Source organism: Microcaecilia unicolor, chromosome 1, assembly GCF_901765095.1.
Source record: "Microcaecilia unicolor chromosome 1, aMicUni1.1, whole genome shotgun sequence".
NCBI lineage: Eukaryota > Metazoa > Chordata > Amphibia > Gymnophiona > Siphonopidae > Microcaecilia > Microcaecilia unicolor.
Window position 1 is genome coordinate 701,178,186 of NC_044031.1, and position 23,435 is coordinate 701,201,620.

At 42.3% G+C, this 23,435-nt stretch overlaps 1 protein-coding gene across 1 annotated transcript in view; it reads right to left on the reverse strand.

Moving 5' to 3' along the window:
- The window catches only part of LOC115460639 (neuronal acetylcholine receptor subunit alpha-7), a 118,577-nt gene that overhangs the window by 24,845 nt on the left and 70,297 nt on the right, over positions 1 to 23,435 (reverse strand). The window contains exon 4 of the mRNA XM_030190405.1: positions 9,397 to 9,506. Within this exon, the coding sequence (XP_030046265.1) occupies positions 9,397 to 9,506 (110 nt within the window). The remainder of the gene's footprint in view (positions 1 to 9,396; positions 9,507 to 23,435) is intronic.

Here is a 23,435-nt window from a genome sequence, read left to right on the forward strand (position 1 = left end):
TTTGTGGCTCCTTCCCTCCAGTTTCAGCATTAAAAAGTATAGCAGTGCAATGCAGAGCCTCCTCTCAAGCACACTGTGCACCTCTGCTAGGTTTCACTACTTCTGACATACTCTTCCTATTGCCACGGGACAGGACCCAGCAGAGATGCACAACGTGCTTGAGAGGAGGCTCCGCATTGGGCCACTATACTTTTTAATGCTGATACCAGAGGGAAGGAGCTGCAAAAGAAGGTTTGAGAAGAGAGGCTGAATCCAGGAGGTGACTGCAACATAGGGAGATGCTGGACCACATGAGGGAGACAAGCAGGGCAATGCCAAACTACAATATGGCAATTCCTAAAATTGGGGACAGAAAGTTGCCAAACAGGAAGGAATTGGGGGCAGGGTTCTAAAGTAGAGGACAATCCCTGAAAATCGGGGGCATCTGGTAACGTTATATACATGTAGTTTTGTATTTAAGGGCACTACTGAAAATTTATCCAAAAACAATTTTGCTATTTCTCTATTATTTAAATCCATGTGTCTATCTACTCATAATAAAAGTGTTAAGCAGCTGGAGGCAGTGGTGTATGACTTAGTGCAAACCAGATCTTCTAATGGACTGGCACTGGAGGGTTATCTTTCAAATTAATTTGCACTATGTCACAGTATTACAGCCATGTCGCCATCTGTTTCAAATACAGAGTTCCATTACCACTATTTTTGTGATTTTGTAAAGTACACATTGATCTTAGGGAGCTCTTTGTAGGCAATCTTTTGAAATATTAAGCATTCTCTGCAAAGGTGTGATCCTTGTTCTATGAATATTGTTATTGTGCCCCCATCTAGTGTTAGACATTCAGGAGCCCAGGGCAGAAACTGGGGAGGGCGCTCAAAAGCTGGTCCTCAGCCTATACCTCCGTTAGCTTGAGACAGGTTTAGGGCCCCTTGTGGTATGGGGGCCCAGGGCAATTGCTCTGTTTGCCACCCCCTAACACCTGCCCAGGCCCCGATGCAGGCATTACAAATGCGAAACATGTTGGACGTAGATTTTAAGATCTGAATGATTGGACACTTTGACCAACACTATTATACTCTGTTCCTGCACTCTGGGCCAGATTCAGTAAATGGCATCCAATGTTAGGCACCAGAAAGATCCACACCAAATTAGTATTCTATAAAGGGTACCCCATGCAAAGCACCCTTTATAAAACACTAGCTTAATGTGGATTTTGTGCCTAACTTTGGGAGCCAACATTTATGCGTGCCAAAACCTGATGTAAATGCTGGCACCCAATATACTGTACATCAGTTGGGCATACAAATCCAAGTTCTATAACATTGTGCCTAACTTCTGGGAATGCCCCCTGATCTTCCCATACTCCTCCCATTGTCACACCCCTTTGGAGTTGAGTACTATAAAATTTAGACAGGGATATTACAGAATAGGGCAAATGCGCACGTAATTCAAAATTGTTGGTCATTAACAGCAATTATTGATTGTTGATGCCTCATTAACTAATTAATTTAGAATCTGAGATTATTTCCCCATACAGTCATTCCATCTTATAGCACAGAAGCTGATATTGTCCCAACTAGACTACTGCAATGCAGCATACATAGGCTGCAAAGAAAACCTACTACGATCACTGCAGACCGTCCAAAACAGAGCAGTGAGACTGATATTCAAAACGTTGAAATATGATAGAGCAACCCCACTACTCATAATGCTGCATTGGCTCCCAATCAAGGCCAGACTATTTTTCAAAGCTAGTACAATCATCTTCAAAATACTGTTTGACATGTCACCGGACTACATGCTAGACATGGTCAAACTATCACCAAGAAGTGCAAACCCGAAACCAGAGGTTACCTACTACTTCACCTGCCCAACTACAAAAATATACTATACTAGTCCACCTACATGGCAGGGTTTAGCTACCTGGGCTCAAAATGGTGGAACTCAATTCCCATTGTCATAAGAAGCATAACGAACTACCTTCAGTTCAGAAAAGACCTAAAGACTTACCTCTTCAGGAAATTCTGAGTAAATCATGCACTAATGATTCTGGAACAACAATATACAACACAAGCTCTAACTGTAACACATCTTTTCCCTTAAGAAAAGAACAAAGACATACCTTCTCAAGAAACTCATTATTGAGTATTCCATACCCACTAATAGTTACCTTGCCAACCAACCAAAACAAAACAAAGCATCATATAATCTTGTAAATGTAATTGAATCAATGTAATCTTTAACAACTGTTAAATGTAAGCCACATTGAACCGAAACTCCATTTTGGATAATTGTGAGATACAAGTATGAATAAATAAATAAATAAGATAATTTGTGCGTGCATCTGCCCTTGGTGCCCAACTTTGGGTGACCTATATAAAATCAAGGGGCATATGTCTCTGCATAAGCCCCTGTAAAAAGACGGGAACAGAAGGGATGGATTAGAAAGGAGAGAAGTTCTCTGGAGTCGAAGAGTAGCCTAGTGGTTAGTGCAGCGGGCTTTGATCCTGGTGAACTGGGATCAGTTCCCACTGCAGCTCCTTGTGACTCTGGGCAAGTCACTTAGGACTAGATGTTATATATCACAACTAAAAAATCAGCCAAAACAAAATACACCTAAGCGTATTCTATAAAATATGCCTAAATTTAGAATGCACCTAAATTTCTGTGCAGTTTATAGAATTTGCCAAGCGCCCATCCACGTGACTAAATTTAGTCACGAGCAGTTATGCCAAGTAAAACATGGTGTAAATGCTGATGCCTAAATAAGGCACAGACCGGGTATATTCAATAACATACATAGATTTTAGAAAAGCCCACAACCTGTCCATTTATGCCTATGACCACGCCCCCTTTTCAACTATGCAACTTGGAATTTACACGCATCATATTATAGAATTCGCTTAGACAGTGGTGTGCTTAAATTTTAATTAATGCTAATTAGTATCAATAATTGCTTGTTAAGTGGCCATTATCAGCTCTGATTGGCATGTTAACTAATTAAGTTGTGCGTGCAAATCCAGAATACGACTGGATTTGCGTGCACAACTTAAGTCGCGCTATATATTATTATTATTATTTATTGCATTTGTATCCCACATTATCCCACCTCTTTGCAGGCTCAATGTGGCTTACAATAAATTGCTCTTGGTGGTGATAGATTAGAACGTAATCACTTATTGTTACATAGTGATGTTGAATAACGTAATAGAGTTTAAAGCAAGCAGATATTATAAAAATAGATCTGAGTAAAGATGTGGGAGATGTGTAGATTTGTAATTGTTATTCTGTATGGTATGCCTTTTTAAAAAGATGGGTCTTCAGTGATGTTCGAAAGTTTGTTAATTCGTAGATCCCTCTCAGGTTTTGCAGCAGTGCGTTCCATAGCTTGGCACTCAAGTAGGTGAAGTTTGCTGCATGTGTAAGTTTGTATTTTAAACCTTTGCAGCTTGGGAGATGAAGATTAAGGAACGTGCGGGCTGATCTTTTGGCGTTCCTTGTCGGTAAGTCTATCAGGTCTGACATATACGCTGGGGCATCTCCATGGATGATTTTATGAACTAGTGTACAAATCTTAAACATAATGCGTTCTTTGAGTGGGAGCCAGTGTAGTTTTGCTCGTAATGGTTTAGCACTTTCATATTTTGCGTTTCCAAATATAAGTCTGGCTGTGGTGTTCTGGGCTGTTTGGAGTTTCTTGATTGTTTGTTCTTTACAGCCAGCATATAGTGCATTACAGTAGTCTAGGTGGCTGAGCACCATTGATTGTACCAAGTTACGGAAGACTGTCATTGGGAAGTACTGTTTTACTCTTTTTAATTTCCACATTGAGTGGAACATCTTCTTGGTTGTGTTGTTCGTATGACTCTCAAGTGTTAAATGACGGTCGATAGTCACTCCTAGGATTTTTAGGATGTCCGATATAGGGAGTGTCAGATTTGATGTGTTTATGGTGGTGAATTTGTTCGTATTGTGTTGAGTAGTGAGTATTAGGCATTGGGGTTTTTCTGCATTCAGTTTGAGCTTGAATGCGTCCACCCATGAGTGCATGATATGCAGACTTTGGTTGATATCGTTGGAGATTTCTTGTAGGTCCTGTTTGAATGGGATGTAAATTGTTACGTCGTCTGCGTATATATATGGGTTGAGGTGTTGGTTGGATAGTAGTTTAGCCAAAGGTATCATCATTAGATTGAATAAAGTCGGTGAGAGGGGGGATCCCTGTGGAACTCCACATTCAGGTGTCCATGTGGCAGATGTAGTCGAGTTGGATGTCACTTGGTACGATCTTGTGGTTAGGAATCCTTTGAACCAGTTAAGAGCATTGCCTCCGATTCCGAAGTATTCGAGAAGATGTAGTAGAATACTGTGGTCGACCATATCGAAAGCGTTGGACATGTCGAATTGTAGAAGTAGTATGTTATTGCCAGTTGCGATTAGTTGTCTGAATTTGGACATGAGAGTGACTAGTACTGTTTCAGTACTGTGGTTAGCACGAAAGCCAGATTGGGAGTCATGGAGTATTGAGAACTTATTTAGGTAGTCAGTTAGTTGTTTGGTTACCATTCCTTCTGTTAGTTTGGTTATTAGGGGGATAGATGCTACTGGTCTGTAGTTAGTAAGTTCGCTAGCATTTTTCTTTGCGTCTTTGGGTATGGGTATGAGTAGAATATTTCCTTTCTCCTTTGGGAAGAGACCATTTTGTAGCATGTAATTCAGATGTTCTGTGAGGTCTGTTATAAATAGTTGAGGAGCGAATGTTATGAGGTTGTTGGGACATATGTCTAGTTTACAGTAAGATTTGGCATATCTCTTGAGCATTTGGGAGATGCTGCCTTCTGATACCGTCTCGAAGTTTGTCCAAGTTCTGTCCGCAGGGTATACACCAGAGCCTGGGTCTAGGCAGTCGAGGATTGTGGTGTAGTCGATGGTGCTGCTGGGTATTTGTTGTCGTAGTTTTACGACTTTCTCATTGAAGTATTTTGCGAGGCTGTCTGCTGTTGGTGCCTCTGTATTGTTAGATGTGACCGGTGTGGTGTCTAGTAATTTGTTCACTAGTTGGAAGAGTTTGTGTGTGTCTTTGTAATTTGGTCCGATTATGGTTTTGTAGTAAGTTCTTTTAGTTTGTCTTATGGTTTATTTGTATTTCCTATGTAGTTGTTTCCAGGCTTCGTATGTGGAGTTGTTTTTTTGTTTGTTCCATGCTCGTTCCAGTCTTCTAACTTGTGTTTTAAGTTTTTTCAGGTCTTCGTTAAACCATGGTAGTGAGTTCTTTCTATGTGAGGTTCTGGTTTGGATCGGGGCTATGTCATCTAGTATGTGTTTGCATCTTTTATCCCATTCTTGGAGGAATTGGTGTGTATCAGTTTTTGTAGTCCATTCATTATCGTAAATTTGTTGCCAAAATGTTGCTGAGTCTATTCTTCCTCTTGTGGTGTAGGTTTTTCGTATTTGTTTATTGGGTGAGTCTTTCTTTCGCCATTGGAGGCGGAGTTTTGCTTTGTGGTGGTCGGACCACGGTGTAACCCTCCATTGCCCCAGGTACAAAATAAATGTCTGTATATAATATGTAAACCGCTTTGATTGTAAACACAGAAAGGAGGTATATGAAATCCTATCTCCTTTCTCTGCTTTATCAGTCCAAAGAAGTTTCCTGAACCCTATCTCTCTCTTGAAATAACAATGTTGACTGGCAGAATGGTCCATCTGCAGCACTTAGTGGAAAATGATCTAACAAACTGTTTCACAGAATTGTTCCCACATTACACTGGATAAGAAGTGGAAAGCTCAGAGAAAAACCTTTGCATATATGAAACTAGACATAGATGAACCATTTCTGATTAAAACCAAATGCAGATTGACACATATTTAAAGTATATCCCCAAAAAGAGACTTAGGCTGATATTCAAAAGCAAGATATACATTCACTGATAATATTAGGCCATTTCAATTGCTAAACAGCAAGATATTAACCATACAATAATGGGCTAGAATCAGGGTGGGGATGAGGCAATGCTAAAAATTATCCATAGCTGTGATATTCAGCCGCTTTAGACTTGACAATAGCAGACCTAAAATGTGGGAACATAAAACTTGCCATACTGAGTTAGACTTTTCCCTGGAGTCAGTAATGTGGAGTCTTGTTACTCCTCTGGATTTGGTCAGGTACGTGTGACCTGGATTGGCCACTTTTGGTTGCAGGATACTGGGCTAGATGGAAAGTGACACCACGTTCCAATCTAGCCTTTGAAAAGCCTGTGCGGTGCTACTAATAATGTGCTTTGAATGCAGTATGGTATGCTGAGAAACTTTATTTCCATTGGCAGCATTTCATAAGTTTTTAGACCCATGAGGCAGGCATTTAGCCAAAATGTGGCTGCATCAGATCAATTAACATCTCTAACACAGTGTCAACTGGAACTGAATAAAGTGTTTTTGAGGAATCCCTGTGGTCGGTGTCCTTCTCTGGGTTGTCACCTCTCATGTACTCATCACTGTGGGGGCAATTCTGTAAGTGGGATTCTCCATTTAGGCATCCTGATGCTGCACAGTGAAAGCTTATTCTGTAATGGAAGCTTCTAGTGAGCATGTGATTCCTGACAAGTGCCAGAAAGCATCTAGTTCACTGAAAGGCCATAACAGAAACTGGCTCCAAGCTGTCTATCTGATCAGGAATAGAGGCCTAGAGATGAGTGCTGGAATAAAATGCAGGCAGCCTCTTCCTATCGGCTATCAGAGCTGCCATCAGGGCCACAGAGAGACAGGGCTGGGCCCGAGGCAGGGCTGCCGCAGCCACCATTCTTCCCCTCCCCTCCCCTCCCCACCCCACATACACACACATACTCGGACCGCTGCCGCGGCCCCCAACTCCTTACCTTCCTGTGTCTGCTGACACTCTCTTGCTCCTGTGCCCTGGGACTCGGGTTATGGAAGCAGTAATTTAATGGACTGAATGAACTGTGCACAGCACAGAGAATTCAAGACAGCACTAACTGCTGCTGAAATTCCCATGATGTCACACCAAGAATGCTCATGATTAGGGTTACCATATTTTGTCCCCAAAAAGGAGGACACATGCCCCACCCCCTTTCATGCCCGCCCCTTTCACACCCCGCCTGCCCCCTTTTAAGCCCTCGCTCCACCCCCTGTCACATTTCCCCCCCCTTGTCACATACCCCGTCACTCCCCCTCCCCGTAACCCCCCTCCCCTTACCTTACTACTGCCATGGTGGTCTAGTGACCTCTTCGGGGCAGATTGGCAAAGCCCGCCCGGTTGCCCGGACATGTCCTCAAAAAGAGGACATGTCCGAGTAAATCCGGACATATGGTAACCCTATTCATGATGCCAGAGTCAGTGGCTCAGCGTGCTGCTACTGACTGCCATGCTTTTCTGCTGGAGGGTGGCAGGCTCCAGATGTCTTCAGCTGGTGGGTCTTGGGGGATCCCCACCACCTACACAAATAGTGCACTGCTGCGCTAGCCCAGGCTCACCCATGGCTACATGAGGGGAAACCTTACGAAGTTTGAGGAAAGGTCTAGACTTTAGTAGCTAATATTTAGAAAAGGCAAAGGGAAAAACTAGAAGGATGTTTGGGTGCATTAGGAGAGCAATGGCCAGCAGGGAAAAGGAGGCGATGGTGCCTCATTGGCTTCCTATTGAAGCACGGTGTAAACTTAAGCTTTGTGTTCATATTCATAAACTGTTTTATAGTTTTGTTCCAGATTATTTAGTGGAGTTATTCACTGTAGGAACATTAAGTCACTCTGTTAGATCTAAGGATCGTTGTTTGTTGCAATTTCCATCTGTAAAAAATGTGAGATATAAGTCTTATCATAGCTCCAGTTTTGTATATTGCTCAGTGCAATGCTGGAATTCCCTTCTTTTGGAGCTAAGATTGGTAGCATCCTATTTAAGATTTCATAGATTTTTAAAGGCTCATCTGTTTTCCACTTACTTAATGTAGTTTTTTATTTAATGTACTGATATAGTATAGCTTGGGTTTATATATTATTGTGTAATCTTTGTACTTTTTCCTAGTGATGGCCTAGTTTTATTCAGATTGTAATCCACATTTATCCTTGGTGGGTAAATAGCAGAATATTTATTTTTATTGTATTTATAGGGAACTGCCATTATAGAATCCGCACTTAGGGCTAGATTCTATATATCATGCCTAAAAAAATCAGCGCCAAAATAAAATATGCCTAAGCATATTCTATGAAGTATGCCTTAATTTAGGCATGCTTTATAGACTATGCCTACATTTATGCACAGTTTATAGAATTCGCCAAGCGCCCATCTATGTGACTAAATTAAGTCACGGGCAGTTAAGCCAAGTAAAAACTTGGTGTAAATGCCAACGCCTAAGTTAGGCGCCTACTGCGTATATTCTATAACAAAGCATAGATTTTTAAAATGCCTTTGACCCGCCTATTCCAATCCCATGGCCACACCCCCTTTTCAACTATGCGACTTAGAATTTACGTATATCATGTTATAGAATACGCTTAGACAGTTGTGCAAGTAAATTCTAATTAATGCCAATTAGTGTCAATAATTGCTTGTTAATTGGCAATTATCAGCACTGATTGGCTTGTTAACTAATTAAGTTGCATGAGCAAATACAGAATACGACTGGATTTGCATGCGCAACTTAAGTCACGCTATATAGAATCCCAGGGTTAGCGTGCATCATCCTGCCCTATAACTTGAGGTGATCTACTGAGAATCACCCCATAAGTGGGCTGAATATTTATTTATTTAAAATATTTATAATACACTCTTTCCACAATTCAAGGTGCTAATCAAGTAAATTATCCCAGTTCTGCCCTAATTCCATCCCTTCACCATTCCTGATGCTAACCAGATAGTGCTGAGGTGGTTGCACTGGATTGTCAGCAGCACTTAACAATGAAATCTGGGGTTGGCCAGTCCACAGTGATTTATCCAGGCAAGATTGTCTCTTGCCTGGTTAAATCACTCTGAATATCTACCCCTCCATTTTAAAAATATGAACTATGATCAACAATCTTCAATTTAAATTGCAGTCGTGACTTGGGTTACAAAAAAAAAACAAGTCATTAGACTTCAGGATCATGGGTTATGAATTTTGAATCTGTACATTACATGTGCTCTCACTCCCATCCCTCCTCTGTCTTCCATACCACAAAACATACAGATGAGTTCGCTAGTAAATGCATTACCTTTTTGTAGAGCCAGGCAATGTAAAATTTTATAGGTAATAACTTCATCATGATTTAAGACTGAAATTTAATCTATATAAACAGTTGTTTCTTAGTCTTACAGAAACCTTCTGCTGCTTTTGATAAACTCAATAATTTCCAGTATCCAGATATCTGCTGGGCATTATAAACCATTCATTACACAAGACACGTACCTGTTGTACAGAAGAATATCTGGTTTCCAAATCTGTCCATCTGGAAACCGAACATTTTTCACTCCAGGGTATTCAGACATATTCCATTGTAAGTAGTAATCTGTCCAATACTGACACACAAAAAAATGAGTTAATAGCATTTCTCTTTCACAGTGTCTCTGGAGACTTAGGCAGTGCCAAAATTGTGTCTTGCTGCCATTCAAAAGAGCATTACTTGGCTTCAGGTGATGAAATGATTGGAAAGGGGGAATTTTGCAACCTTCAAAATAACACTGTAGTGCAGAAAAATCCTACTTTAAGGTCATAATCCAGCTTTCTATAAAAGTTTGCAAAAAAACATCTAAATATAGCAAGTGTTGGAGTTTTCTGCTGTCTTAAATACAAGGTTTAGGCAATAAGTACTTTAAGTACAGTGGTGATACTGATCAAATTTGTTCTGAGAACCATATTGGCAACATTTATCTGATCTTGCTCATTTGCTGCCTGACAGAAGCCACTTTGCGGATAAGAGACATTTATATAGTATACTCAATTCCTACAATATGGAGAAAATGATAACTGTATTTGAATATTGAATATAAACACTTCTGGCAATGGAGTGAACATTAAAACAAAATGGGGGCCGATATTCAGACCACGGGAGGGAGCCCAGCTAACTCCCATGGTCGGGGGTCAGCCCGGATATTCAATGCTGGGCCATTTCTGGTGACTGGCATTGTATATCCGGTTTATTTTTAGCTGGTTTAAAGTTAACCGGCTATGTCAATATTCAACGATTGCCGGTTAACTTTGAACCAGTTAAATATATACTAGCTATTTAGGCAGCCCAATGTGGCCACTTACATAAGCTGGATATGAATTGAATATTCGGGGATAGCTGGCTATATCGTGTGATATAGCAGGTTATCTCCTAGGCACTAACTGGAAATATTCAGCAGGAGATACCTGGCTATCCCCACTAAATATTGCCAAATAGCCAGGTAAGTGCCATTTAACTGGCCAGGTGCCGTTCCTGGCCAGTTAAATGGTTTTGAATATCAGGGGGAATGTGATTTGTTCTGCACTTGTTGAAAGTTGATGCATTACAAACAAGGTACTACAATTTAAAGCAAAACAAAGCATTTGGGGTCAATTCTATAATTTGACACTAATTGTGTAGGTGCCACATTGGGACATGCTTAGTACCAGTTCTATGATGGCACTTAGGTGTGCCTAAGTCATTACAGAATACCAGTTCAAACCTGCTTTGGTGCACTAAAAGTTAGGTGCGATCACTTACATCAGATCAATGTCTGGTGCAAATGGGCGAACCTAGGTGCGTCAATTAACGTGCTCAACTGATAGTATTCTATAAGTTGTGCACATTTTCCCCATCTTCAAAAGAAACAAAGCAATTTCACAAAAATAAAAATTAATAAAGAGCAATCAAATAAGAAAACTAATATAATCAAGCCCCCATCAAAGGGAGCACATGGTGTAAAAATCAAGAATATAACAAAAGAAATCAAAATACTAATATAGTATACTCAATGCTGCTTAATCCTCCTTAAATAATCTAACCCTATATTAAGGCTTATTGCCAGAGGACTCTTTATCTGTAATAAATCGTTCTAATTGAAATGGATCCATAAACACATAATTAATGCCATGAAGCATAGTCAAACATTTGCAGGGAAACTTCAACAACGCGTAACTCCAACTGCAAGTAGAAGCGACTTTAGATCTAAACATTTCTTACATCTCTCCTGTGTAGACATGCCCATAGCCTACCCATGCTGTGCCCACATATACACCCCCTTGCAATTAAATGCTATAGTACTTAGGTGCTACCGTATAGAATAGCACCTAATGCATATACATATATCACTGCAGATTATTGGCATCAATGATGCGTGCAAATGGTGCATAATTCTAGGTGAAGCAAGCAAAAAAAAAGGAGGGGAAAAAAACCTCATGTAAACATGAGCGGCAAACAAAAGAGTGAGGTGAGTCCAAGGAGGATATCAAGAAGTCTTTATTGAAAACAGCATAAAAGCGAGCTGACACAGCCATGTTTCAGCACAAAGGCCTGCCTCAGGGGTCAGGTTGATCTCTTATGTTATGGCGAAAAAGCTTAACATAAGAGTAAAATTCAAAGTTCTTGCTGTTGAATCTCTGTGAAATCCTCGATAGGAGAACCGCTAAGCTGCAAACACCATCTGACTGGCAAAATGTTGGTGACGAAAATTATGAAAAAGCATAACTCTAGGTGCCCATTTATAGAATTGCCCCATTTAATTATCTAGTCATTTGATTAAGAACTAGTTCAATAATTAAACAAGGGCTACCCAAACCTATCCTGGGGACCACACAACCAGTCAGTATTTCAAGATATCCTTGATGAATATGCATGAACATAAGAATAGCCATACTGGGTCAGACCAATAGTCCATCTAGCCCAGTATCCTACTTCCAACAGTGGCCAATCCAAGTCAAAATACCTGACAGAAATCCAATTACTACCAACATTCCATGCCACCAATCCCAGGGCAGGCAGTGGCTTCCCCATGTCCATCTCAATAATAGACTATGGACTTTTCCTCCAGGAACTTGCCCAACCCTTTTTTAAACTCAGATATGCTAACTGCTGTTACCACATCCTCTGGCTGTGAATTCTAGAGCTTAACTATTAGTTGAGTGAAAAAATATTTACTCCTATTTTTTTTAAAGTATTTACACATAATTTCATTGCTGGGGGGGGAGGGTATGATTGAGTTCTATTAAAGTCCTGATTGATGTAGAACTGCTAGAATTGAATTGATTTTTCACTCTTTCAAAATGTACAAAAAACAGGGGACACAATGAAATTATGTGTAAATACTTTAACCAAATGACTAGATAATTAAATGGGGTAATTCTATAAACGGGCACCTAGAGTTATGCTTTTTCATAATTTTCGTCACCGACATTTTGCCAGTCAGATGGTGTTTGCAGCTTAGCGGTTCTCCTATCGAGGATTTCACAGAGATTCAACAGCAAGAACTTTGAACAACAGATCAGAAATTTTATGTTTGAGCTCTTCCAGTACCCTGGGGTGTATGCCATCTGGTTCAGGTGATCTATCACTCTTTAACTTGTCAGTTTGGCTCAGTACATCTTCCAGGATCACCAAGATTTCTTTTGTTTCCTCTACATCATCACCCTTGAAAACCATTTCCAGTACAGGTAGATCTCTTAAATCTTCTTCCGTAAAGACCGAAGCAAAGAATTAATTTGATCTCTCCACTATGGCCTAGTCCTGCCTAAGTGCCCCTTTTGCTCCTCCATATTCTAACAGTCCCATGGATTCCCTCACAGGCTTTCTACTTCTGATGTACCTGAAAAAAGGTGTTACTATGAGATAAATTTGCACACACTACTTTGGAAACCCAATAGATGGGATACCCATTTGTCTCATGAATATTCCTCATGTATATCCTAAATAACTCGGCTGGAAGTGGGATTATCATGACAGTTCTGGGATGCCCTGAATTAAACATTGTGTCCCTAGTGGTATGGAATTCCACAACTAGAGTTGATGAACCATAGTTCCATAGGGTCAACATCCAGTGCCTTCTACTTCAGAAGGTAAAAGGGCAAGACTAATCTTGATACGTATATATTTCAAATGGTATTTTCGTTACATGTAAATCAGGTACCAAATTACAGTGGCAGCTAGTCACCCATCATGCTTCTCCATCCTTAGGCAATAAACCTGATGTTCATTTAGTATAATTTGTATTTATGCACTTTATACAGAAGCATGGTCACAGATCTGGGGCATGTGAGGGAGCGAGGTAATCTTAGCCATTGCAGAACCATTACACTTAACTCAGAGTTCTTGAGGGAGCAGTAATTTGTAGCTTCTGGCAATAGCTGGGATACAATAAAAATTGGGGAGGGAGGGAGAAATGGAGGGATCGCTCTGTATATGTGAATTAAGGCTTGAGGTGCTACAACCCCAACACAGACTGGCTTGATCAAGTTAGAAGCCCAATGGAACATATGGAATCTGCAAAGCCAGATAGCTATAGATTGACTGTTGTAGTTGTGAAAATATGGGCTATACAATTAGTTCATATCAGCATGTGTAATATTTGTGTGCTCTCATGAATATAGGCACCACAGGGTTTAGCAATATCAGCTTCTGTAGTAGCCCAAAATCAGAGCCTGGAGCCACAGAAATTCCTGCAAAAAGGCTCTTCAGCTAAGGGGCACCACAGTTGTGAGTATGTGAGGGAAGCTATAGTGAGGAGAGCAACACAGCTGTGAGCAGGAGGCAGGGAACAGCACAGCTGGATTAAGCTGCTTTTTAGTTTAAACTAATAGATCCAATGTTTATCTTAGATTTATCAGTGCTTATTGTTTTAAACTGAAAACCAGAGGCCGTATATTTTTAAAAAATCATAAATTTCCCATACTGTGCTGCAAATGTTATCCTTAATGTCTGAGGACCATTTCCAAACAAATGTAAATGAGGGCTGCATTTTATATACAGTGGGGGAAATAAGTATTTGATCCCTTGCTGATTTTGTAAGTTTGCCCACTGACAAAGACATGAGCAGCCCATAATTGAAGGGTAGGTTATTGGTAACAGTGAGAGATAGCACATCACAAATTAAATCCGGAAAATCACATTGTGGAAAGTATATGAATTTATTTGCATTCTGCAGAGGGAAATAAGTATTTGATCCCCCACCAACCAGTAAGAGATCTGGCCCCTACAGACCAGGTAGATGCTCCAAATCAACTCGTTACCTGCATGACAGACAGCTGTCGGCAATGGTCACCTGTATGAAAGACACCTGTCCACAGACTCAGTGAATCAGTCAGACTCTAACCTCTACAAAATGGCCAAGAGCAAGGAGCTGTCTAAGGATGTCAGGGACAAGATCATACACCTGCACAAGGCTGGAATGGGCTACAAAACCATCAGTAAGACGCTGGGCGAGAAGGAGACAACTGTTGGTGCCATAGTAAGAAAATGGAAGAAGTACAAAATGACTGTCAATCGACAAAGATCTGGGGCTCCACGCAAAATCTCACCTCGTGGGGTATCCTTGATCATGAGGAAGGTTAGAAATCAGCCTACAACTACAAGGGGGGAACTTGTCAATGATCTCAAGGCAGCTGGGACCACTGTCACCACGAAAACCATTGGTAACACATTACGACATAACGGATTGCAATCCTGCAGTGCCCGCAAGGTCCCCCTGCTCCGGAAGGCACATGTGACGGCCCGTCTGAAGTTTGCCAGTGAACACCTGGATGATGCCGAGAGTGATTGGGAGAAGGTGCTGTGGTCAGATGAGACAAAAATTGAGCTCTTTGGCATGAACTCAACTCGCCGTGTTTGGAGGAAGAGAAATGCTGCCTATGACCCAAAGAACACCATCCCCACTGTCAAGCATGGAGGTGGAAATGTTATGTTTTGGGGGTGTTTCTCTGCTAAGGGCACAGGACTACTTCACCGCATCAATGGGAGAATGGATGGGGCCATGTACCGTACAATTCTGAGTGACAACCTCCTTCCCTCCGCCAGGGCCTTAAAAATGGGTCGTGGCTGGGTCTTCCAGCACGACAATGACCCAAAACATACAGCCAAGGCAACAAAGGAGTGGCTCAGGAAGAAGCACATTAGGGTCATGGAGTGGCCTAGCCAGTCACCAGACCTTAATCCCATTGAAAACTTATGGAGGGAGCTGAAGCTGCGAGTTGCCAAGCGACAGCCCAGAACTCTTAATGATTTAGAGATGATCTGCAAAGAGGAGTGGACCAAAATTCCTCCTGACATGTGTGCAAACCTCATCATCAACTACAGAAGACGTCTGACCGCTGTGCTTGCCAACAAGGGTTTTGCCACCAAGTATTAGGTCTTGTTTGCCAGAGGGATTAAATACTTATTTCCCTCTGCAGAATGCAAATAAATTCATATACTTTCCACAATGTGATTTTCCGGATTTAATTTGTGATGTGCTATCTCTCACTGTTACCAATAACCTACCCTTCAATTATGGGCTGCTCATGTCTTTGTCAGTGGGCAAACTTACAAAATCAGCAAGGGATCAAATACTTATTTCCCCCACTGTATATAGAAATAAATTGTTGAATATATAAAAAAACAATTCTATCACTGGCCATGTAGTTAGAATGCGTGTTGTTTACACATGTAACTGTGCTACGTGCCATTCTATAAAGGTATGTGTAGCTGTTATAGTGTTCAACTGCAAGGGTCATACATGTGGGCAGAGCATGGGAGAGGCATGGGCGTGTCTCCAAATTCCACACGGAACTTGTAGAAAGCTATAAGTTACACATGTTGCATAGCCACCTAGTTTCACACCGATCAAGTATAAATGGTTGCATCTAAATTTAGGAGTGACAGGATCTGGGCACCCAGAGACCATTATAGAATATATGCTACCTGCACGGCATCATGGTACCTCAATGCAGGTGCCCTGTTATAGAATTATCCCCACTGAGGATGAAGAAACTAAGGGGTCCTTTTACTAACCTGTGGTAAAAAGGGCCCTGTGCTAGCGACAGGGGCCGTTTTTATTGTAGTGGGTAAAAAGGCTGGAAAAAAGATATGGCCATGTGGTAAGATTGCTTTTATCATGTGGCCATGTGGGGGGGAAGCACTTACCGCCACCCATTGAGGTGGCAGTAAGAGCTCCCATGCTAACCAGGCGGTAACCGGGTAGCATGCGGCGCTGCTCGATTACCACCAAGTAAGCAACGCACTAAAAATTATGGGCTGATTTCCCTAATGTGGGAAATGGCTCACACTGGGGGCCGGTGGTAGCTCCAGATTATTGTGTGGTAAGTCCATGTTGGGCTTACTGCCGCTTTGTAAAAGGGCCCCTAACAGCAATCAGGAGAAAGGCTTTGGTGAAGTGTGAGAGAGTCTGGGGGACTTTTCAGATGAATAAACTGGGTTAGCTTTATGGACTGAAGTCTGTTCTCCTTGGGAGCTTAAATAACCTCTTTGGATGGCGGGAGAGGGAAACTAGGGGGGGTGGGTTAAGACTTTCTGCCCAATATTTATCAATAGAAATCAAACAAAATAAAACATGGAAAAGAAAATAAGATGATACCTTTTTTATTGGACATAACTTAATACATTTCTTGATTAGCTTTCGAAGGTTGCCCTTCTACGTCAGATCGGAAATAAGCAAATGTGCTAGCTGACAGTGTATATAAGTGAAAACATTCAAGCATTACTATGACAGTCTGACAGGGTGGGAGGATGGGGGTGGGTAGGAGGTATGCATGGGGACATCAAAGCATATCACTGATATTCTAACAGGATGGGTGTGGATAGGTGAGGGGTGGGGTTTTAGTCATGAATTTAAAAATGGAAAAGTAATGCACAGCCAATTTTATACAATTTTATACTAATACTAATTTTAACACTTATATTACACTATTATCTTAAAAGTCCAAAGTAAATCATAAAAAGATCAGCTAGTCATATCCAGTGTGTCAAATAACTAACATGACATGGCATTTGGTTTAATGTTCCAAATAAGAATAGATTTCTTTGTTGTATGGTTCAATAAAAATGTTTAATATTATGAAGCTGGCAGAAAGTCAAGGAATGCTTTTTTTATTATTATTAAAAGGAGACTGATAGGATTTTTATATAAATATTTGAGCTGGGTTATCTTTTGCCACACAATATTCAAAAAGTTAGCCGGCAGGTCAGCAGTCAAAAATGGTACTTAAGCGGTTATAACCGCCAAAGCTGGACAAAGCCGATATTCAGCGAGCAATGGACAACCGGATAATCACAGAGAATGGCTTCTGCAAGCCATCCAAGATTTGAGGCATGACAGGGCCTGACGAGGGTGTGTTTACGAGTCTGGTGGATAAGTATTCAGCGCAGCGTGTCCAGTCAGTGTGTGTCATATGGCCAGCTACATTTAGGACTGTTTTTTCATCGGATATCCCTTTTCCGGTTTTGAATATCTAGTCTAACTCGTAACATCTAAACCCAGCAATAGGCATGGCTCACTGACTTGTTACTGTTGAGGTGTCTTATTGTATAACTACTGATTCTGTTAAACATTAGGTTATAATACCAAGACAAACTTATGGGAAAATAAAGCCATTTTAGACAAACCAGTTTTCTCTGATAACCTTCTAGTTTAACCATTCCTGGTTTTCATTTTTAGCCTGCTATATTTGAGATACCTGACTTGCAGTATCAGCCATGCCTTTTCCCTGGTGGCAGCACAACCAGCTACACTAGATGGCAAGGGTGGTGGAGTGGAGGTGGCAGCTGTTCTTGGCATCTCTCCAGGCACAGCCCCAAGGACAAACCCCAGCACAGATCCAAGGACAAGTCTCAGCACAACCCCAGCATCAGAGACATAGGTACAAGGCAGGGGCATAGCCATGGGTGGACCCAGGCCCACCCATTTCCACCCAAGACTCACCCAAAAATAGTGGATCACATCATTTCAGTGACCGAGGTGAATCTTTTCACTCTCTCGCCCCGCTGCGAAGCATCTAGTTTAAATTAAGGGCGCCAGCTGGCAGTGATTCACAGAGGCCCACTCCGGGGCCTTCCTTCTGCAATGATCTGCCCTCTCGGAAACAGGAAGTTGCGTCAGTGAGAGCGAATCACAGCAGAGGGAAGGCCCGGAGCAGGCCTTCATCTGTGAATCACTGTTGGCCAGTGCCCTTAATTTAAAATAGAAGAAACAGAGAGAAGAAGGGAGGGAGGAAAAAGGGCAGAGTAATGCTGGACCTGTGGGGCTGGCTGGTAGTGAGTGACTATACTTGCAGGGTGGGAGAGAGGTGGGCTGCACCTGCAGAGGGGGCTGGAGGGAATGGATAGAGGTTTGGTTCTAGACCTACAAAAGGGGGGTTGGATGGAGAGAAGGGAGAGAGTTTCTGGACCTGCAAATGGAGATGGCTAACTGACTGGAGGGAAGGGAAAGAGGTTTGGGACCTACATGGTGGGGTGACTAGAGGGAAGGGAGCCAGGTTTGGGACCTGTAAGGGAAGGGGCTGCTAGCTGGAGGGAAAGAAGAGAGGTTTTGGACCTGCAAAGGGTGGGTGGGGGGCTAGGGGTAAGGGAGAGAAGTGCTGGACCTGCAGAGGGAGGGAGGATGATGGAGGGAAGGAAAAGCGGTGCTGGGTCTGCAAGGGGGGAGAGGCTGGGGGATGGAGGAAAGGAAGAGAGTTGTTGGACCTGCAAGGGAGGGCAGGCTGGAAGGAAGGGAGAGAGGTGCTGGATCTGTGGGGGGGGGGGGGGGGGGGAGGCTAGAGTCATGAGGGAAGGCCTGCAGAGGAGGCTCAAGGGAAGACAAAGAGGTGCTGTACCATAAGGAGAGATTAGAGGGAAGGAAGAAAGATGCCAGATCAAGGGGATGAAGGAAGAGGGAGACAAATGTTTAGCCCACATTGGGAGAAAGAGCCAAAAGCTGTAACAGAGGAGAGAAGCTGGATAGGTGGGACAGAAAGGAGAAAGAGACATTGGTGTGGGTGAGGGAGAGAGGGGAGATACAGAAACAGAGGCGAGATGCTGTATGGAGACAGCATATGACCACAGAGGGGCAATGCCTGACAGAGGGGGTGGGAATATGGGAATAGAGAGGCTATGCTGGAAACTGGGAGGGAGGGAGGGATATATGGAGTCAGGGGAGAGATACTAGACATGGAGTGAATAGGAACTCAAGGGAGACAGTGGACATAGGAGGGCATAGGGACACAAGGGGTGATGCTGGACGGAGGGGTAGGGGATAGAAGGGTGATGATGGATGGAAGAATTTGAACATAGTGGAGATACTGGACAAGGAACTATAGAGACACAGAGATGGGAGATAGATGGTAGACATGGAGAGAGAATAAATGACAAATAGACAGGAGACCCTGGTGAGTGAATTAAGACAGAGGAAAGCAGAAACCAGAGACTAGAACCAAGCTGATTTGAAAAATAAAATAGCCAGACAACAAAAGGTAGAAAAAATAATTTTATTTTCTAATTAGAATATGTCAGATTTGGAATGTACATCTTGCCAGAGCTGGTGTTAGATATGGCTGGAGTCCAGGCCATAAATTTGGGAGGAAACCGCAATGCCCATCACCAGGCTGCACCGCCTTCAGTTTCCATCATGCTTGTGGCTCTCTCTGGCCAGGGGACACTCTCTAGTTGCAGTCTTCTAACACCATCACTGGCAAATACCATCTTTATATTTTGCACAGGAGGAAATGCTTCTTTCTGTTTCTCTGGTATTGTATTACATGCAAGGTCTGGCTTCTTGGGGTTTTGGTTATATTTATGTTTATAATTTGTAGTCAATTATTCTATATTTGGCATTTTTGTTCCATGCCTTTAATACTAGACTATACTTTCTGAGATCATTTCTATAGAATGTAATTGGACGGATGTGTTGAAAAATGTTTGGTCTTGCTATACAGGCTACATATGTGTGTAGGGGATCGAGGCTCAATGGAGGCTGAAGAGTGCAATCTCCTATACCTTCCCTAGCCCTCAATGTGGCCTGCAGCCATTGAAGCCTGCACTACTACCCTCATTGAAGTTAATGGGAGTGAAGTAGAGGTGAAACATGGGGTGGGGCATCAGGTGGCAAGTTTTTACATTTCAAAAAGTTGGCAACCCTGGTGCCCAAATTCCAACACCAAATACTCTGCTATTATACTAGATAATCTACTTACATCTAAAGCAGAGATTTTATTGCAAATGAGGGAAAAGTCTCAACTGCTACGGCTATTTTCACACATCAGTGTTCATTATATAGCTCGTAGAAAAAGTCATCACTGACTCAAAAACCCCCAGTTTTAATATTTTTTCTTTTTTTCTTTTTTTCTTTTTTTGTTTTTTTGTTTCACTTAAACATATCAAAAGGCATAAAACTGATTCACTTATCTTGCCCGGTATAGCTGAATGTTTTATTTCAATGCTGTGCCAATATTTTCTTGAGGAGGCCCTAGATCCGATTAAAATGGGTAATGCTTGTAGTAACAATTTACTACGATCTCCACCTCTGATGTGTTCTAACACATGATCTATCACTAAACATTGAAAATGCCCGAAATTGTGATTGAATTCTCTACAGTGAGAAACTAACGGAGCCCCTAATTTTAAAGAGTTTATACATGACTTATGTTCACTCAGTCTTGTTTTCAAGCTCCTGTCAGTCTTGTGTTAGAACACATCAGAGGCGGAGATCGTAGTAAATTGTTACTACAAGCAGAACAAAGATGGATCCACAGATTAAAAACTTTGGAACCTTTGGGTTTAAATTCGACTTTACAATGGGGAGCATTCCTATAAATTCATCATCCAACAAGTATTTATTATTTTTTATTTTTGATTTCAGATTCATTTTTCATTTCAAATTTTACAGGACAGTGTGCTGCCCTTTAAATGATTAAGTTAAGCTGTCATTGCGAGTCATTGTGAGTCATCAGTGAGGTAGGTGACGTATCAGCACGGGATTGGACCAGTCAGTAGTGAGGTATGTGACGTACCAGTTTGGGATTGGACGAAGTTTCCTTTAATTCTTTATCGAATTCAGGTGAGGACGCCGAGAATTTTTTCAGAAGACACGATTTTCTCCAGAAGACTGAAGATTTAGTTAGTTGATAAAGGCAAGACGACATGACTTGCTTTTGAGGAACTTCCATACTATAAGTTTAGATCATAAGTTCATGAGAGCCCCAGATGGCATTTATTATTGCAGTTAGATGAGATAAATCTTGTAATTTTTAATATTTATTTTGACTTTTCTTGCTTTGATTCAGTAGTCACGGCGCAGTGTTCCAGGCACAAGCAGGTTCCCTGATGAAGACATTTGAAACGGGACCGTAGGAACCAGTGCATTACCCATTTTAATCGGATCTAGCGCCTCCTCAAGAAAATATTGGCACAGCATTGAAATAAAACATTCGGCTATACCGGGCAAGATAAGTGAATCAGTTTTATGCCTTTTGATATGTTTAAGTGAAACAAAAAAACAAAAAAACAAAAAAAGAAAAAATATTAAAACTGGGGGTTTTTGAGTCAGTGATGACTTTTTCTACGAGCTATATAATGAACACTGATGTGTGAAAATAGCCGTAGCAGTTGAGACTTTTCCCTCATTTGCAATAAAATCTCTGCTTTAGATGTAAGTAGATAACCCTGGTGCCCACCCATCTGACCTGTTGGCCCACCCAAAAATTGCCTTCTGGTTACGCCACTGGTACAAGGCCCACAGGGTGTACAGGCTCAGAGAGAGTTACCTCCAGCTTACAAAGGAAGAGGCATTTCAGACAACCAGATTCAATAGGGCCACCATTGCTGAACTCTGTGAGCTGTTGAGAAATGTATTTATTTATTTATTTGTCAATTTTATATCCCATCTATCCAGTGCATCTAAGCAGATTGCAACTAACACTCATAAAACCATAACATGCAATATGATCTCGAGGCCCCCAGCCTGAGAAGCCATGCCTTGCCAGTGGTTGTGAGGGTCACCACAGCCCTGTCCTACCTGGCTACTGGCAGTTTCCAGCACCTCGTTTGGAGTCACCCCAGGCATCACGCAGTCTGCCACCTGACATTGTGACATTGTACAGACTCCTTCCTGCGAGCTCTGCTCAGGCACCTGCATGACTATCCAGCTTATAATTGAAAAAGAAAAACGTCTATATTGCGACCCAAATCGGGAGATAGACGTTTATCTCACAAAAACGAATAAAGCAGTATAATCGAAAGCCGAATTTGGACGTTTTCAACTGCACTCCGTCGCGGATGCGGACAAAGTTGATGGGGGCGTGTTGAAGGCGTGGTGAAGGCGGAACTGGGGCGTGGTTATCGGGCGATCAGAGATGGGCGCCTTTCGCCGATAATGGAAGAAAAATATGCGTTTTTAGCGAGAATTTAGGGCACTTTTCCTGGACCCTATTTTTCCACGAATAAGGCCCCAAAAAGTGCCCTAAATGACCAGATGACCACTGGAGGGAATCGGGGATGACCTCCCCTGACTCCCCCAGTGGTCACAAACTCCCTCCCACCACAAAATATGCCGTTTCACAACTTTTTATTTTCACCCTCAAATGTCATACCCACCTCCCTGGCAGCAGTATGCAGGTCACTGGAGCAGTTATTAGGGGGTGCAGTGGACTTCAGGCAGGTGGACCCAGGCCCATCCCCCCCCCCCACATGTTACACTTGTGCTGGTAAATGGGAGCCCTCCAAACCGCCCCCCAAACCCACTGTACCCACATGTAGGTGCCCCCCTTCACCCCTTAGGGCTATAGTAATGGTGTAGACTTGTGGGCGGTGGGTTTTGAGGGGCATTTGGGGGGCTCCACACCAAAGGGAAGGGTGCTATGCACCTGGGAGCTCTTTTACCTTTTTTTTTGTTTTTGTAAAAGTGCCCCCTAGGGTGCCCGGTTGGTGTCCTGGCATGTGAGGGGGACCAGTGCACTACGACTCCTGTCCCCTCCCACGAACAAATGCCTTGGATTTATTTGTTTTTGACCTGGGCACTTTCATTTTCCATTATCACTGAAAAACAAAAACGCCCAGCTCACAAATTGTCAAATAAAACATGGACGTCTATTTTTTTTCGAAAATACGGTTCGGTCCGCCCCTTCACGGACCCGTTCTCGGAGATAAACGCCCATGGAGATAGATGTTTTTGTTCAATTATGCCCCTCCATGTTACCTTTCAACGCACCCCTGAGCAGAGGCATCACATCATAAGGGAGTTTTATGCCATTGCATTTTCTCTCAGTGTTGGGGGCGATCGACTGCATGTATGTTGTCCTTAAATCACCTGTGCAGCAAGAGAGAGCCTACAGGAACAGAAAAAGGTTTCATTCTATGGTAGTCTGCACCACTAGGCTCCTCATAACAAATGTATGTGCCAGATTCCCTGGATCATGCCATGATGCCTTCATTCTGGACCAGTCCAGGCTAGGACAGGACTGTGCCAATGGTCTACTGGGGGATGCCTGGTTGTTAAGTAAGAACCAGCAACAATGGTATCAATTGTGTT